This window comes from Dictyostelium discoideum, assembly GCF_000004695.1.
Source record: "Dictyostelium discoideum AX4 chromosome 4 chromosome, whole genome shotgun sequence".
NCBI lineage: Eukaryota > Evosea > Eumycetozoa > Dictyosteliales > Dictyosteliaceae > Dictyostelium > Dictyostelium discoideum.
The window spans coordinates 312,636-330,674 of record NC_007090.3 but is presented as its reverse complement, the minus strand read 5'-3'; the positions used below and the strand labels follow the sequence as shown (position 1 = coordinate 330,674).

General features: G+C 24.0%; 9 protein-coding genes across 9 annotated transcripts in view; 5 read left to right on the top strand and 4 right to left on the bottom strand.

The window, feature by feature from the left end:
- Positions 1-23: 23 nt before the first annotated feature.
- Positions 24-764, top strand: DDB_G0283231 (hypothetical protein; the record flags this gene model as incomplete). Its single annotated transcript, XM_634090.1, has 1 exon — positions 24-764. One exon carries the CDS (start codon positions 24-26, stop codon positions 762-764), a length of 741 nt encoding a protein of 246 aa, XP_639182.1.
- Positions 765-2,310: 1,546 nt separating this feature from the next.
- On the top strand, positions 2,311-5,863 carry DDB_G0283229 (hypothetical protein; the record flags this gene model as incomplete). The annotated part of the gene is made up of 5 exons (XM_634089.1): positions 2,311-2,324; positions 2,750-2,978; positions 3,049-3,508; positions 3,596-4,621; positions 4,719-5,863. 5 exons carry the CDS (start codon positions 2,311-2,313, stop codon positions 5,861-5,863), a joined length of 2,874 nt encoding a protein of 957 aa, XP_639181.1.
- A 2,210-nt stretch (positions 5,864-8,073) lies between these two features.
- DDB_G0283227 (hypothetical protein) lies at positions 8,074-11,256 on the top strand (the record flags this gene model as incomplete). The annotated part of the gene is made up of 4 exons (XM_634088.1): positions 8,074-8,367; positions 8,441-8,882; positions 8,984-9,973; positions 10,070-11,256. The coding sequence occupies 4 exons, from the start codon at positions 8,074-8,076 to the stop codon at positions 11,254-11,256; spliced, it is 2,913 nt and encodes a 970-aa protein (XP_639180.1).
- A 242-nt stretch (positions 11,257-11,498) lies between these two features.
- DDB_G0283225 (hypothetical protein) lies at positions 11,499-11,687 on the bottom strand (the record flags this gene model as incomplete). The annotated part of the gene is made up of 1 exon (XM_634087.1): positions 11,499-11,687. One exon carries the CDS (start codon positions 11,685-11,687, stop codon positions 11,499-11,501), a length of 189 nt encoding a protein of 62 aa, XP_639179.1.
- Positions 11,688-11,790: 103 nt separating this feature from the next.
- DDB_G0283223 (hypothetical protein) lies at positions 11,791-12,860 on the bottom strand (the record flags this gene model as incomplete). Its single annotated transcript, XM_634086.1, has 4 exons — positions 11,791-12,074; positions 12,417-12,547; positions 12,722-12,762; positions 12,810-12,860. 4 exons carry the CDS (start codon positions 12,858-12,860, stop codon positions 11,791-11,793), a joined length of 507 nt encoding a protein of 168 aa, XP_639178.1.
- A 453-nt stretch (positions 12,861-13,313) lies between these two features.
- DDB_G0283221 (hypothetical protein) lies at positions 13,314-13,505 on the top strand (the record flags this gene model as incomplete). The annotated part of the gene is made up of 1 exon (XM_634085.1): positions 13,314-13,505. One exon carries the CDS (start codon positions 13,314-13,316, stop codon positions 13,503-13,505), a length of 192 nt encoding a protein of 63 aa, XP_639177.1.
- Positions 13,506-13,699: 194 nt separating this feature from the next.
- On the top strand, positions 13,700-14,453 carry DDB_G0283219 (hypothetical protein; the record flags this gene model as incomplete). Its single annotated transcript, XM_634084.1, has 3 exons — positions 13,700-13,787; positions 13,957-14,230; positions 14,285-14,453. 3 exons carry the CDS (start codon positions 13,700-13,702, stop codon positions 14,451-14,453), a joined length of 531 nt encoding a protein of 176 aa, XP_639176.1.
- A 326-nt stretch (positions 14,454-14,779) lies between these two features.
- Positions 14,780-15,762, bottom strand: DDB_G0283217 (hypothetical protein; the record flags this gene model as incomplete). Its single annotated transcript, XM_634083.1, has 2 exons — positions 14,780-15,516; positions 15,585-15,762. The coding sequence occupies 2 exons, from the start codon at positions 15,760-15,762 to the stop codon at positions 14,780-14,782; spliced, it is 915 nt and encodes a 304-aa protein (XP_639175.1).
- A 322-nt stretch (positions 15,763-16,084) lies between these two features.
- Positions 16,085-18,039, bottom strand: part of DDB_G0283215 (hypothetical protein) — a gene marked incomplete at both ends in the record, with an annotated part of 2,998 nt that continues 1,043 nt past the window's right edge. The window contains 2 exons of the mRNA XM_634082.1: positions 16,085-16,263; positions 17,723-18,039. The exon at positions 17,723-18,039 is cut by the window's right edge and continues 1,043 nt beyond it. Of these exons, the coding sequence (XP_639174.1) occupies positions 16,085-16,263; positions 17,723-18,039 (496 nt within the window). The remainder of the gene's footprint in view (positions 16,264-17,722) is intronic.

Below are 18,039 nucleotides of genomic sequence, written 5' to 3'. Positions count from 1 at the left end.
ATTTTTCTTTTTTTCCAACAAACATGAAATTTATTTTTTTAATCTTATTTTTATTTAATATTTTTTTAATTGTGTCATCACAATATGATGTATTTAAAATACAAGCAAAGAATTGTGAAAATGGTGTATTAAACTTGGATGAATGTGGCATATTTTGTAATAAAAATGCAAAGATATCAAAAATGTACAATTCATATTTTCAAATTTCATTCTTTACAGATTATGATTGCAAAAATCAAGGTTACTATGAAAACACAAATTATCCATTTATTGTTAATTTTAATTGCTATGATGGATATAATAATCAAGTAATAGATGGGGAAATAACTTGTTCAACATTAATTTCAAAATATTATTCTTTCAAATTTGTAAAAGGTCCTTGTGTCGATGATAAAATAGTTACAATAGGTAAATGTTCATCAGTATGTGGTACAAATATTAAAATCAATTATGATCCTTTTCAAAATTACACTATTACAACCTACCCATCAAAAGATTGTACTGGAATTGGAAGTACTGAATCCTATGGTTCCATTGATTGTAAAGATGCTTTATATTCAAAAACTAAAAATGATCAATATTTATCCTGCTTCAATTCAATACCAAATCCAGAACCAAATGAATCAAATGAACCAAATTCATCAAATGAACCAAATTCTTCAAATGAACCAAAGGAATCAAATGAACCAAATTCATCAAAATCGTCAAAATTAATTTTAAATATTTTCTTAATAGCATTTTTATTAATAAATATATTATTTTAAAAAAAAATAATAAAATTAGAATACTCAATATCCCATATCTTTCAATTTGAAGGTATTTTAGATTGTTTAGAAGGTGAAGTTGTAAACAATTAATTTCAACCATTCTTAGTTCAATCACTTGTTTAAAAAAGTGTAGCATTCTCCCACTGAATATTGAGCGTTGTGATCAACTCTACTGATACTGTACAATCGAAATTAAAACACAACATATGCATGTCCAATTCGTTCCATTAAAGCTGCATCGAGAGTAAGTGGTTTAGTTTGTGCTGTCATTGATTCTTTTATTCGTTCTGGGTATACTCGTTCTTTTTGCGTCACTCGTCCACCTGCTGCTCATCATGCTGCTCATTATGGTAGAACTACAAGTGATGCTTCACCTTCTCAAGGCTATTGTTTAATACCAATAACGTTTCCTTTGGCGCTAAATATGCTTCATTGACCGCTGGTTAACAATGGTTGAATAAAATCATTCAAAGAGTTCATTTGAAAAGGGTTTCTCTTTTAGAGTAGATAGTTCTTTATTTGAATTTTAAACCAAATTTAGTTAAACAATAAAATAAAATATTTTTTTTTTTTTCAAAACATATTTACAAAGTTTTAGATTTATTAAAACTAGTTTTATTTTATTTATTTATTTTTTTTTTTTTTTTTTTTTTTTTTCAATTAAGATTGTAGTTTTATTTTATTATCTTTTTTTTTATTTATTGTTTTTATTTATTTATTCTTTTTGTTTATTTATTTAATTAATTATTTATTATTATTATTATTATTATTATTATTATTATTATTATTATTATTATTATTATTATTATTATTATTATTATTATTATTATTATTATTATTATTTAAAATTCTATTGATTCAATAGAGCTTACCTCTTTGATTCCATACAAACACCTGAAGATTGACCTTTATTAGCAACTTGTCCATCTATATTTTAAGCTAACTAATTAATTTATCACCATTAGAATATATAATTAATTAATAATAGAAAATAAACTAATTATTTAATAATTACCAATTGAATTAAATTAATGATTTAATCTTTATGGGATACTCTTTTTTTTCGTAAAACATGCAATGCTTATTTTTTGATATAGTCTATAAATATTTGAAAACATGTTTTATATAACTGTTTCTGTGTGCATTTTTTGTGTTAGAAATAAAAAAAAAAAAAAAAAAAAAAAAAAAAAAAAAAAAAAAAAAAAATTTTTTTTTTCAATTCAAACTTCGGAAAATTGAAAGGGAAGTCCTATAGAAAATAAAAAAATAAAAGTAAAAAAAAAAAAAGGAGACAAACCCGCAGTGCCGCACAAAATTACTTTTCACCACTTTAATTCTGAAATTTTTACATCCAACCACCCTTAATATAACCAAATTGAAAAATTTTTTTTTTTTTTTTTTGAGTTTAATTTTGGAATAAAATTGTTGAAAATTAATTTTGTGTGACAAAGGTGGGTTTGTCGCCTTTTTTTTTTTTTCTTTATTTTCTGAGAGGCTCTCCTTATTTGAAAAAAAAAAAAAAGAAAAAAAAAAAGAAAAAAAAATGGCTTTCAAGAAGTTAATTACTTTAATTCTAATTACAATCTTTTTCTTGTGATTAGGTTTTTTTTAAAAAAAAAATCATCTTTGATTTCTTTAATTTAATCTTTTAAAGAAAATTGAACAAAAAAAATAAAAAAATATATTAAAAAAATAAAAAGAAAAAAAAACTTTTCGGTTAAACTTTAAAATTCAGGAAAAAAAATGTTCAAGATATTTTCATTCAAGACTGCCCAATTTTTTTTTTCTCCAATAAGAATTAGATAATTTAATCAGGTTTTTTTTTTTTTTTTTTTTTTTTTTTTTTTTATATATAAATAGTTTTTTTTTTTTTTTTTTCAATATATTTTTATTTTATTAAATAGCACATAATAAAAAATGAAATTTTCAAATTTTATATTATCAACTATTTTTTTTTTAATTTTTATTACAAAATTAAATAGTCAGTTTATCTATACTTCAATTAATCAAACTGGAAGTAATGTTGAAATTCAGTTGGCCGAACCATTAAAATTATTTAATATTACAAGTTTAGATAATTTATATTATAATTATGATTTTAATGGTACATCTGTTTTAAACTCATGTATTTTTAATTCAACTTATTATTCTTTTGATTTATCAAAATTTAAAAATATTGACTATAGTTTTCCAGACTATTATAACCCTGATGTAAGTAAAATGAAACTTTATAAAATATTACATTTTACATTTATTAACTTTTATTTTTTAAACCAATTAGTATAAACACTTTTTTTCAATTTGTTCAAATCTATCTTTTACAAACAGTCAATCTGGTGCTGAAGAATATGGGAAATTTTCATTTCCAACTGGATACTTAAATACAGAAAGTTTTAAATTGGGTATAAATAATGATAATTATAAATTAAAATTAACATATACCAATCCACACATTTCTTGTCCAAATATTTTTGGTGGTACCGATCTAATGTCTAGAGATTATTATTTTATATGTGATGAAAGACAAGAGTTTAACTTTACTTCCTCAAAATATGCATCCATTAATGATTGTAATGTAGATGTTTATATTAAAACAAAATATGTATGTCCATATAAAAATAATAAAAGAACACCAATTGAATATTCATTAATTGAACCAAATATTTTACGTTACACATTGGATGAAAATTCTTCAAATTTAATTTCAGTAAATGGTAATAAAACTATAGATTTATCAATTAGTATGTATAATTTATGTTTTTAAAAAAATTAATATTTCCTACCACTACTACTTTTATAATCAAAAAAACCTATAAAATACTAATAAGTACAATTTAAAAAACTTCTTTTAGAGCCAGTAATCAATAATTGTGAAAATAATGGTGATGTTATTACAGTAAAAGGTATATTTTTTAAAAATGTATTATCAAATTATACATTTTATTACGGTGGTTATCAAATAAAACCACCGATGATAACATCATTCAACTCAACAACATTGGTAGTAAACTCAACAGGTTACGTTGACAATAACTTTTTTATTTCTCTTTTCGGAATTAAATCTGAAAGCTATCCAATTTTAAAGCCACAACAACAAATGGTATTAAGTTCAAGATATGATCATGAATCTGGTTTTTTTAATTCAATTTTCATCTATTGTAAAAATTGTATTGGTGCAAATACAAAAGGATTGTTATATAATTATACAGTAGTAGATTCATCTCCAATTGAAGTTAGTGATATTTATATCACTTTGAATGATGATAGTGAAATTTATATAGAAGCCCCTATTTATCCATATAAAAGATCAAGTGCATTACAGTTACCAACTGATTTTAATCATGTTAGTTTCAGTGGCAATGAAATATTCGAATTTAATGTTATCTCAACAGTTTCAATAAGTGGCAGTTTTATTCCAAAAATGTATAATAATCAAGCATATATTATAGGAAAATTAGAATTTTCAAATGGTACAATATGTATATTGGATTATAAAACTTTGAGTAATAGAGTATTTACAGAAGGTAATTTCAGTATTCCAAGTGGCTATGGTAATGGTAATTTTTCAATTTATATTAAAGATAAATTGGTTCATTTAAATCCATTTAGTTATACAACATCAAAGTGGATATCATCTGTCACCCAAAATCTAGAAAAGGTACAATTACATCTTTCATTCCCAGTTTATTTCTTTCAAATAACAAGTATTAAATATAATAATAAAAATGGAATAGATTTAGACTATACTTTAATTGAACCAAATATTATTTCATTCACATTAAATGCAAATTCTACAAATGTACTTTCATTTAATAATGATTATCATATCGAAACTTTAACAAATGAATTAAACTGTATGTATTTGTAAACATTCAAAAATTATTATTTTTGAACCATACAAAACATTTAACATATTAACACTAACAAAAAAACATAATATATACTATTTAGTCCGTCCAATTATTTATAACTATTCAATTCAAAATGATGTTATAACAATGGAGGGTGTCTTTATGTCAAATTTGTCAAATTATAAATTTTATCTAGATGATAGTAAAAATTCTATTTCCAGCGATCAAATAACCTATTTCGATAGTTCTAGACTTAGTTTAATTATGAATAAGGCTTCACATGTATATGTTTATATTGATGATTATTCATTTACTAAGGTACCAGATCTCACGATTACTAGTAACCAAGACCAATTATTATTTACATGTAGTAATTGTTTAGGTGGATCTATCAATATAAATGAACCACAAACTGATCAAGATTCTCAATTCTCTCAAATTGGTACAATTGTAAAACAATTTAATACAAAAACAATATTTAACAAATACAATATTTTTACATTTACAAAAGATTCAAAAACAATAGTTATTCAACCACCATTACCTTCAAATGTAATAGTTGATGGAAGTTTGGCCCAATTTTCAACTTTCAGTAATAATACTATTTTAGTAAGTGCTGATTTCTTAATGGATAAATACAATGGTTTTGATAATATCGATTTCCAATTTCAATTTGATAATGGTACAATTCATTCTGCAAAAAAACAATTTTTATCAAAATCAGATCAAAACTATAGATATCAAATAAATGCACCATTTGCATATGGATCTGGTAATTTTAGTGTATTTGTTACTTTTGAAAATAGAAGAAAGTTTATAATAAATCCAATCCCATTCTATTATCCAAAAAAACCAATAATTAATTCAATATCAAAAATTAAGGATGGAAATATTAAAATGAATGGGGATGGTTTCTTTAATGTAATTGTACGTGGTACTTTTAAAGCAAATAGTTTATATAAAGAGAATCGTACCCTTTCGGAAACAATCGATTGTTATCCTGAAATAATAAATCAAAATATTAATTGCCAATTTTCAATACATGAAAAATTGGAAATATATTTTGATAATGATCCAATTGAAATACAACTTAGAAGCCACCAAAATTCAAATTTCCAATTTGAGCCCGTTTATACCCAAACTTATTCTGACGATGAAATGTTAAGCAGTGATATTAGTTTACATTCAGTTTTCTCCAAACTAGTTGCTACTATTTTTATTCTAATATCAATATTGCTTCAATAAATAAAAATAAATTAATAAAACTATCAAATTTACTTTCAATAAAAAAGAAACAATAAAATAATAAATAAACAAAGACTCTAAAAAAACATTATTTTGTTTCATCTTTATTTATATTATTTTTCTAATATTGATGTATTTTTTAAACTACAGACTTGAATAACAAGACCACAGAGATATTGACAAGCGCTTGGTAGTCGACACCAAGAACTGATCCCACTTGATATGTGCAATGGTAACAACAGTATTACCATGAAATCCCAAACTATCACTGTATCATCCCAACTTGACTTGCCAAGGTGAAACAAGAGATCCAATTCGAATGACAAACCAATTTTATAACAACTCTGAACCATTAGATGCTTTGAAAATATGAATGATTGAATTTTTACCAGCAGGCAATTTTTGAGCCATCACGTGTTTTGTTTACAACTATCTTTAATTTGTGCTTTATTTAACATTTGGTTGGTTGATTTGAAAGGATATGAGTTGGAGAAACTATATCACAGAAATCTTTAATATGCTCCAAGATATCTTTGTTTTTAATTAAACAAATTGGTGCATTGAATGAATTTTTCTCTCTTTCATTTCATACTAAATTTCTAATATTATTATTATTATTGACATTTGATTATTGATTGCAGATTCATCCAATTTGTTAAGGAATTCTTCAAATTTACCCAATATTAAACTATGACCATCTTTAACTTTCATTGGTGCGACAATGATTTTCAGTTGGTGCACACATCTACAACTTTGAGTATGATGACCATCTAATCTTGAACCATCAATTTAATTAGTAATGTAATTGATAACTAATCCAAAGTATGAGTACGATTCTTCTTGTGTCCAATTGATCCAAACCATCAATGATCAAAAGTACTTGAGTGATTTCATAAAGAATCAGTACTTTCTTGAGTGGTAATTGTTTTTGTTGTTTCTGTTGTTGTCGAAGTAATTGATTTCATTAATTCTAGAATACCTTTAATTTCTTCAATTTAAGAACTAATTCACTGAAGCCACTATTATTACTTTTATTATTATTACCATCACTATTATTATTATTATTATTATTATTATTATTATTATTATTATTATTATTATTATTATTATTATTATTATTATTATTATTGATTCAATAGAGTTTACCTCTTTGATTGCTTTGACTATCTCTCTTGATCAAATATATTATGCTAAAGTCTAACCACAAAAATATCATTCTCTTGAATTGGATGTTCCATATAAACAAGTGAAGATGGTTTATTTTTTGGTTGTTGAACTTTATTAACACATTGTCTATCTAAATTCATGCTAACTAATTAATTTATCACCATTAGAATATATAATAATTTATAATTAATAACAGAAAATAAAACTATTAAACAATTACCAATTGAATTAAATTAATGATTTAATCTTTATGTAGTTGATTCTCTCTTTTTGTTTTTTTGTACAACATGTTTATTATTTTTGATATAGTCCATGAATATTTAAATGCATATATAACTGTTATCTGTAAGCATGTTGTGTGTGGAAAATAAAAAAAAAAAATATAAATCCCAAGTGAAAATTATAAAAAAAAAAAAATAAAAAAAAAAAAAATAAAAAAAAAAACAATTTTTAAAAATTTAACTTTCAAAAATTAATTATGAAAAAAAAAAACAAATAAATAAAAAAGATATCTTGCATTTATTTTTTTATTTTTTTTTTTTTTTTTTATTTTTTTGACGTATGACACTATTTTTATTTGATTTAAATTAATTTAAATTGGTTTCATTTGATATGATTTGATTTGATTTCAAATTGGAATATATAGAAAACTGAGTATTCTAATTTATTTTATTTTATTTTATTTAATTATTAAAAAAAAAAAAATATGTTCTCAGCACTGGTAATTTTAAGAAAAAATCTATTTTTGGGATTATAAAAACGAAACATTAAAAAGATTTTTTTTTTGAAATCCTAGGAAACTGCGAAATTTTTTTTCATTGCCGAAAAGTTTTTTTTTTTTTTTTATTTTAATTATTTTTTTTATTTTTACTTCCCCAGTCTTAGTTTACTAAGATTTTTTTATTAATTTTATTAATTTTATTTTTTATTATTTTTTTTTTTTCCAATAATTCTCAATAATCCTTTCAAAACAATTTTTTTTTTTTTTTTTTTTTTCTAATCATTTAATTTTTATTTTATTAATAAAAATTATATAATAAAGAATGAATTATTCAAATTTAATATTATCAATAAATGTTTTGTTATTATTTTTTATTACAACATTAAATTGTCAATCAATCTTTAAATCAATTATTCAAACTCGAAGTAATGTTGAAATTGAATTAACTCAACCTTTATATTTATTTAATATAACAAGTTTAGATAATTTATATTATAATTATGATTTTAATGGTACATCCGTTTTAAATTCATGTATTTTTAATTCAAATTATTTTTCTTTGAATTTATCAAAATTAAAAAATGTTGATCACAGTTTTCCAGATCATTATAGCCAAGTAAGTATAATGAAGCTTTATTAATGTACTGGGCATTACATTTTATTAAATTTTATTTTTATAAATTAATTAGTATGAGCACCGTTTTTCTATTTGTTCAAATCTATCTTCCTATAGAAGTCAATCTGGATTAATATATAGGGGGAGTTTTTATACAACTGGAAATTTGAACACAGAAGAATTTGAATTTGGTAAATTTGGTTTTGACGATTATGCATTGAAATTAAGATATAACAGTAATAATAATAATATTTGCGGATATTCCACTAGAAATTATTATTTTCAATGTGATGAAAATCAAGAATTTAACTTTACTGCACCATCTGTAAATTTTTATGATTGTTATGTAAATGTTTATATTAAAACAAAATATGTATGTCCATATAAAAATACAAAAAGAACATCAATTAAATATTCATTAGTTCAACCAAATATTTTACGTTTTACACTAGATGAAAATTCTTCAAAATTAATTTCAATAAATAATGGTGAAGCAATTGAAGTTTTACCAATTAGTATGTATAATTTATGTTTTTAAAAAAATTAATATTTCATACTACCACCACTTTTATCTTCAACTATAAAATTCTAATATGTTCATTTTAACTTTTTATAGAACCAATAATCAATAGTTGTGAAAACAATGGTGATATTATTACAGTAAATGGTGTATTTTTTAAAATTTTTTTATCAGCATATATATTAAATTTCGAAAGTAAACACATATTAAGCCAATCAAATATAATATCATTCAATTCAACAACATTGGTGGTAAACTCTACAGATTATGTTGAAAACTACTTTTTTATTTCACTCTTTGATTATTCATCTGACAGATTTCCAATTTTAAAACCACAACAGCAAATGAAATTAAACTCATGGTGTGATAATGATTTTAATCTACTGTTCATCGATTGTACAAATTGTATTGGTGCAAAAACAATAGGATTGCCAAATAATTATACAAAATATTCATACTATCCAATCCAATTGGACACTAAAGGAATCATTTTAAGTGGAATTTATTTAGAAGCCCCGATTTATCCATATAGACGATCTGGTGCATTACCGTTACCAACTAATTTTCAAAAAGTTAATATCAGTGGCAATGAAATATTTGGATTTTATGGTAATTCAATAGTATCAATAAGTGGCCATTTTATTCCAAAAATATACGATAATCAAGCATATATTATAGGAAAATTAGAATTTTTAAATGGTACAATATGTATATTGGATTATAATACTTTGAATAATAGTGTATTAACACAAGGTAAATTCAATATTCCAAGTGGTTATGGTAATGGTAATTTTTCAATTTATATTAAAGATAAATTGGTTCATTCAAATTTATTTACCTATCAACCACCAGTAAAGTGGATTTCATCAATCACTCAAAATCAAGAAAAGGTACAATTACATCTTTCATTTCCATTTTCTTTATTTCCAATAACAAGTATTAAATATAATGATAAAAATGGAAATGATTTAGACTATACTTTAATTGAACCAAATATCATTTCATTCACATTAAATACATATTCTACAAATGTACTTTCATTTAATAATGATTATCATATCGAAACTTTAACAAATGGATTAAACTGTAAGTATTTGTAAAAATTCAAAAATTATAATTTCAATCATACAAAACATTTAATTTAACATTTAACACTAACAAAAAACATTTTATATTATTTAGTTCGTCCAATTATTTATAGATATTCAATTGAAAATGGTATTATAATAATGGAGGGTCTCTTTGTATCAAAATTATCAAATTATAAATTTTATTTAGATGATAGTAAAATTGCTGTTTCTAGTGACCAAGTAACCTATTTCGATCGTTCAAGACTTAGTTTAGTTATTAATCAATTCTCATATGTATATGTTTATAGTGACGATTATTCATATACAAGGGTACCAGATCTCACAATTACAAGTGACCAAGACCAACTATTGTTTACATGTAGTAATTGTTTAGGTGGATATATCAATATAAATGAACCACAAAGTAATCAAGATTCTCAATTCTCTCAAACTGGTACAATTGTAAAACAATTTAATACAAATACAATTTTTAATAAATACAAAATTTTTACATTTACTAAAGATTCAAAAACATTAGCTATACAACCACCATTACCTAAAAATTTAACAATTGATGGAGGTTTAGCACAATTTTCAACTTTCAGTAATAATACTATTTTAGTTAGTTCTGATTTCTTATTGGATAAATACAATGGCTATGATTATACAGATTTCCAACTTCAATTTGATAATGGTACAATTTATTCACCAAATAAACAAATTTTATCAAAATCAGTTCAAAACTATATATATCAATTAAATATACCATTTGCATATGGATCTGGTAATTTTAGTATATTCATTACTCTAGAAAATGGTAGAAAGTTTATAATAAATTCGACTCCATTCAATTATCCAACAAAACCAATAATTAATTCAATATCAAAAATTAAAGATGGAAATCTTAAAATAAATGGAGATGGTTTCCTTAATATAACTGTTGTTGGTTCTTTTAAAACAACATTTAAAAATATAATAACTGGTCTTTTTTCAGATACAATCGAATGTCATTCTCAAATAATTCAACAAAATCAAAACATTATTTGCCAATTTACATTGAATCAAAACTTAAGTTTAGTATATTCTCGTGATGCTCCAATTACAATACAAATTAAAAGCTCCAAATTCTCACAGCACAAATTTGAAACAGTTTATACCCAAACTTTTTTTAATAATTCTAATTCTAATTCTAATTCAAATACTGATCCAGAAATGCTAAACAATGATATTAGTTTACATTCGGTTTTCTCCAAATTGGTTGCAACTCTTTTTATTATAATATCAATATTGTTTCAATAAATAAAAATAAATTAATAAAATAATCAAATTAACTTTCAATAATTAAAACAATAAATAAACAAAGACACTAAAAAACATTATATTGTTGCATCTTTTATTTATATATTTTTTTTTTCGAATGCATATTGATTGGTAAATTGTTTAAACTACAGACTTGAATAACAAAGCCACAATCGTATACCTTCCAACCATCTAAAATACCTTCAAAGAGTTTTGCTAAAGTTGGCGCTAAATTTTTGGTTCTAAATTTCTAATATTATTGACATTTGATTATTGGTAGCAGATTCATCTAATTTGTTAAGGAATTCTTCAAATTTACCCAATACTAAACTATGACCATCTTTAACTTTCATTGGTGCGACAATGATTTTCAGTTGGTGGTGCACACGTCTACAACTTTGAGTATGATCACCATCTAATCTTGAAACCATCAATTTAATTAGTAATGTAATTGATAACTAATCCAAAGTATGAGTACGATTCTTCTTATCTAATTGATCTAAACCATCAATGACCAAAAGTACTTGAGTGGTTTCATCGTGAAGAATAGTAACTTCCTGAGTAGTAATTGTTTTTTGTTTCTGCTGTTGTTGAAGTAATTGATTTCATTAATTCTGGAATACCTTTAATCTCTTCAATTTTTTCAATATTATAATTGTTGATCAGAATCACACGTTCAGCAATCAATTTAAGAATTAATTCACTGAAAACACTATTATTATTATTATTATTATTATTATTATTATTATTATTATTATTATTATTATTATTATTATTATTATTATTATTATTATTATTATTAGTATTATTATTATTATCTTTTTTTGTTAATTTTTTTTCTTCATCATTTCTTTAAGTTGATTATCTGTAATATCTGAAATTCTTCATAGGATGTTTCGAAAGAATCATGGGATGTTACACCATGTTTACCCGCGAACTATTCATTCCAGAGATCTAAGAAGTCTTAAGACTACCCACACTTTATGTTATTCGCAACTCAAATCCACCAGATCTTTATAGTAGTAGAAAAGTGTTTTCACGTGCTTTTAGAAATCATTTGTTGGAACACTTTGACGATATTCCAGAAGATGAACTTGATGAGATTCTTTGTAAAAATAATGCACTACCTCCATCCTATTGCAAGAAGTTTGTACTATTACTATTACTATTACTGTTACTATTACTATTACTATTACTATTACTATTACTATTACTATTACTATTACTATTACTATTACTATCACTATCACTATCACTATCACTATCACTATCACTATCACTATCACTATCACTATCACTTTACTATCACTATCACTATTACTATTTCTATTTCTATCAATACTATCTTCCACCTAAGTTAATACTATCCCTATTATTTCCACCAATTGAATTAAAATTTTATAAACTTGTTGAATTTGTTGTTGTTGCTGTTATTGTTTATTTGTGTGCTTTAAGATGAATTTACACAACAGATTTGCAATGAATTTGTTTTTTCGATCCATAACCCTTTACAATTAAAAAAAATAAAAAAAATTTTAAAAAAAAGAAGTTACAATATTTGAAAGCTGTTTTAATGATTTTGATGACGAAATAATCCTTTTCATTTAATTTCAACACTGGTTGGATAATCTTTATGAGCATCAAAAACAGCGGAAAGGATGACTAATTGTGGTTTGTAAGCTTAAATTAATATGGCTGCTGAAATTAATATGGTAATTCTAGCAGACATAAGTCCCATGCCAAAATTATCATATTAATTTCAGCAGCCATATTAATTTTGGCATGGGACAGGCCAAATAATTATCTTTGGAAAATTGTAAAAATTAAATTTTTTTTTTCTTTTCTTTTTTTTTTTCTATTTTTTCATTTTTTTTTTTTTTATTTTTTTTTTTCATTTTTTTTTTTTCATTTTGATGGTACATTTTTAAAACAACTAGTTAGTTTATCACGAAACCATCTACAGGTGTTTATATGGAATCAAAGATGTAAACTCTATTGAACCAATAGAATGTTTATTGGTGATGATTATCGTTGTAATAATAATAATAGTAATAAGAATGTTTATTGGTGATGAAATCACTCAAGTACTTTTGGTCATTGATGGTTTGGATCAATTGGACAAGAAGAATCGTACTCATACTTTGGATTTGTTACCTATTACACTACCAATTAAATTGATGGCTTCAACATTGGACGGTGATCATACTCAAAGTTGTAGAAAATGTAAATTTGGTTTGGCAATTGAATAATTCAGATTTAGTAAATGAAAAAGAGAAAAATTTAATTTCTGCCAATACTCATATCCTTCCAAACCAACCAAATGTTTAATAAATCACAAATTAAAGATAGTTGTAAACAAAACATAACCAGTTTAGAAGATGGTGGAACTCTTGTTGTTATTCACGTGATGGTTCGATAATTACCATTGTACATATAGAATGGAATGAGTGTCGGCTATCGAGCTCTTGTCAATATCTCAGTGGCCACTAGTTTAAAAAATACATCAATCAATACTAATAAGGATGGTATAAGTATATTATACCTCTCCATTTAATTTAACAAGAGTCTTGCCAAAAATACAAGATATCGAAGAGTGAGCATTGTGATCAGCTCTACTGAGACTTCCAATGATTGGACATGTGGAGATATACAATCCAAGTTAAAACTCTACATATGCATGTCCAATTCGTTCTATTAAAGCCTCATCGAGAGTAAGTGGTTTGGTTTGTGCTGCCATTGATTCTGTTATTCGTTCTGGGTACACTCGTCCTTTTTGCACCACTCAACCACCTTCTGGTCATTATGGTATAATTACAAGTGATGCATCACCCTTCTCAAGGCTATTGTTTAATCAATTCAAAAGCACCGTTTTAAGTATTTGTTTGAAACGTTTAAAACTCATTGCAAATATGTTGTGTAAATTCTCATCCAAAAGCACACAAACAAACAACAACAGCATCAACAAATTCAACAAGTTATAAAATTTAAATTCAATTGATGGAGATAATATTGGTAGATAAAATAGTAGAGAGAGTAATAGTTTAGGTAGTGAATATAGTATTGGTAGAAATAGTAATAACAATAACAATAACAATAACAATAACAATAACAATAACAATAACAATAACAATAACAATAACAATAACAATAACAATAACAATAGTAATAGTAATAGTAATAGTAATAGTAATAGTTGAATCAATTCAACCAACATTATTAAATCTTATCTTTCAAATGGATTGCAAGAGTATTGGTATCACGTAAACATGCATGAAAGATCTTCAATTAAATTGAAAAAGTAGTAATCAAGTTTTCGCGGGTAAACATGGTACAACATTACATTCTTTGATCTCTTCCGTCCTATCAAGAATTGTGGTTATCAACTCTGGCTGAACTTAAAAATAATAATAATAATAATAATAATAATAATAATAATAATAATAATAATAATAATAATAATAATAATAATAAAAAGTTTAGATATCAAAATAATGTTTTTGTGTCTTTATTTGTTTTTATTTATTTATTGAAGCAATATTGATATTAGAATAAAAAGAGTTACAAGTAATTTGGAGAAAACTGAATGTAAACTAATATCATTGTTTAACATTTCTGAATTAGATTTTGAATCATAAAAAAAGGTTTGGGTATAAGCTGGTTCAAATTTGGAATTTAATTCACCATTATTTCTTAATTGAATTGTAATTGGATCATCTGGGGAATATTGTATGTAATAGGACATATGATTAAACTGACAATAAAATTTTCTATTTGTATCTTGGTTATAAGTTTTATATTCACATTCGACAGTAATTCGATCAATTGTTTTAAAAGAAGCAACTATTTTTACACCAAAGAAACCATCACCTCTTATTATAAGTTCTTGATCCTTGATTGATGACATTGAAGTGATTATTGGTTTTGTTGGATAATAGAATGGGATCGAATTTGTTATTGACTTATTACTATTTTCAAAAGTAACAAATGCACTAAAATTACCAGATCCATATGCAAATGGTGCATTTATTTGATATTTATAGTTTTGAACCGATTTAGATAAAAGTTGTTTATTTGCTGAATAAATTATACCATTATCAAATTTAAATTGGAAATCGATATTATCAAAACCATTGTATTTATCCATTAAAAAATCAGCACTAACTATAATAGTATTATTACTGAAAGTTGAATATTGAGCTGAATCTTCGTGAACTATTACATTTGTAGGTAATGGTGGTTGAATAACTATTGTTTTTGAATCTTTAGTAAATGTAAAATATTGTATTTATTAAAAATTGTATTTGTATTAAATTGTTTTACAATTGTACCAATTTGAGAGAATTGAGAATCTTGATTACTTTCTGGTTCATTTATATTGATATATCCACCTAAACAATTACTACATGTAAACAATAATTGGTCTTGCACGCTCGTAAAAGTTAGATCTGGTACCCTTATGAACGAATAATCATCACTATTAACATATACACGTGAAGCCTGATTCATAATTAAACCTAACCTTGAAATGTCGAAATAGGTTACTTGATCAAAAGAAACAGCATTTTTACTATCACCTTGATAGAATTTATAATTTGATAATTTTTAAAAAAAGAGACCCTCCATTGTTATTACATCATTTTCAATTGGATAACTATAAATAATTGGACGGACTAATTAAGAAGTCCATTTGGTAAAGTTTCATTATGATAATCATCATTAAATGAAAATGCATTTGTAGAATATGTATTTAGTGTCAATGAAATAATATTTGGTTCAATTAAATTATAATCTAAATCTTTTCCATTTTTATCATTATATTTAATACTTGTTATTGTAATAAAGAAAGTGAGAATGAAAGATGTAATTGTACCTTTTCTTGATTTTGAGTGAATGATGATATCCACTTTGATGGTGGTTGATAACTAAATGGATTTGTATGTACCAATTTATCTTTAATATAAATTGAAAAATTACCATTACCATAACAACTTGGAATATTGAATATGCCTTGTGTATAATAAAAAATTATTCAAAGTATTATAATCCAAGTTATAAATTGTACCATTTGAAAATTCTAATTTTCCAATAATATATGGTTGAAAATCATAAACTTTTGGAATGAAAAAGCTACTTATTGATACTATTGAACTACCATTAAATTGAAATATTTGATTGTCAAAGATTCTAAAATCAGTTAGTAATTGTAAGGCACCAGATCTTTTAAATGGATAATTGGAGCCTCCAAATAAATTCCACTATCATTCAAAGAGACATCATAAATGTGTACATGAATATCTTTTCCTCTATTTTTGTATAATTTTGATAAACCTATTAAATTTGCTCCATCACAATTTGTACAATTAATGTATAAAAAAGCATTAATATATGAACTTAATTCCATTTGTTGTTGTGGTTTTAAAATTGGATAGCTTTCTGATTTATTATCAAAAAGAGAAATAAAAAAGTAATTATCAACATAACTCCCAGAGTTTATTACCAATGTAGTTAATAAAGAAAAAACTTTGAAAGAAAAAAAAAAATCATAGTTTAGGAATGGTGGGAAAAAATAGAATCAATTTAAAAAAAATCTTTTTTTTTTTGGCGAACTTTTCCTAGAAAAAAAAAAAAAATCTTGCTTTCTAATTTAAATTAATTTTTTTTTTTTAAACAATTTCGTTTTTTTCAAACAATCATCATCATAACCATGAAATTTATTTTTATTTTTATTTGATATATTTTTAATTGTATCATCACATCAAGAAGTATTTAAATTACAAGCAAATGGTTGTGAAGATAATACATTAAACTCGAGTGAATGTGGTAGATTTTGTAATAAATATGCAAAGATCCGGATCCAGAATGATGGAAAAAATAAAAAAATTTCTTTCTATACAGATTATGATTACGAAACCATTGGTTACTATCAAAACACAAACACTCCTTTTATTATTTCATTTGGTTGCAATAATGAAATTAATAGTCTTGGATCAGATGGGAAAGTTACTTGTTCAACATTGAATCCAAAATATTATTCTTTCAAATTTGTTAAAGGTTCTTGTGTCGATGATAAAAATGTTACAATTGGTTTATGTTCATCAGTATGTGGTACAAATATTAAAATCAATTATGATCCTTTCCAAAATTACACTATTTCAACCTACACTTCTAAAGATTGTACCGGAATTGGAAGTACTGAATCCTATGGTTCAATTGATTGTAAGAATGATTTACTTTCAAAAGCTAAAAACTATCAATATTTATCTTGCTACGAATCGTTCCCCGATTCTTCAACATCATCAAAATTAATTTCAAGCTATAGTATTATTATTGGCATTTTTATAATATTTTAAAATAAAATAAATAAAATAAAATAAAATAAATAAAATAAAATAAAATAAAGTAAAATTAAAAAAATAAGAAATTATTATTAAAATAATAACTAAAAATTGATATGAATCAGATTTACCATCAACTGAACCATTTGGATGATCATCATCATCACCAGTGGTAGAAGTATAAGTGGTTTCACCGGTGGTTGCAATTGAAGAAGAGGTTGAGGATGTTGTTGTTGTTTTTTTAGAACAAACTGTTTTAGAACCAATAGATATAAAACAATCTTTACAAAGTGGATTTTTTTCAAAAATCTCACTACCATCATTATTTGATGTAAATGAAATTGATGAGTCTGTGCAATCAATTAATTGATCATCATTTAAATTTCTGGAATATTTAAAAGTATTGGAATGGTACATTACATTTGAATTCAATGATTTGATGATTGGT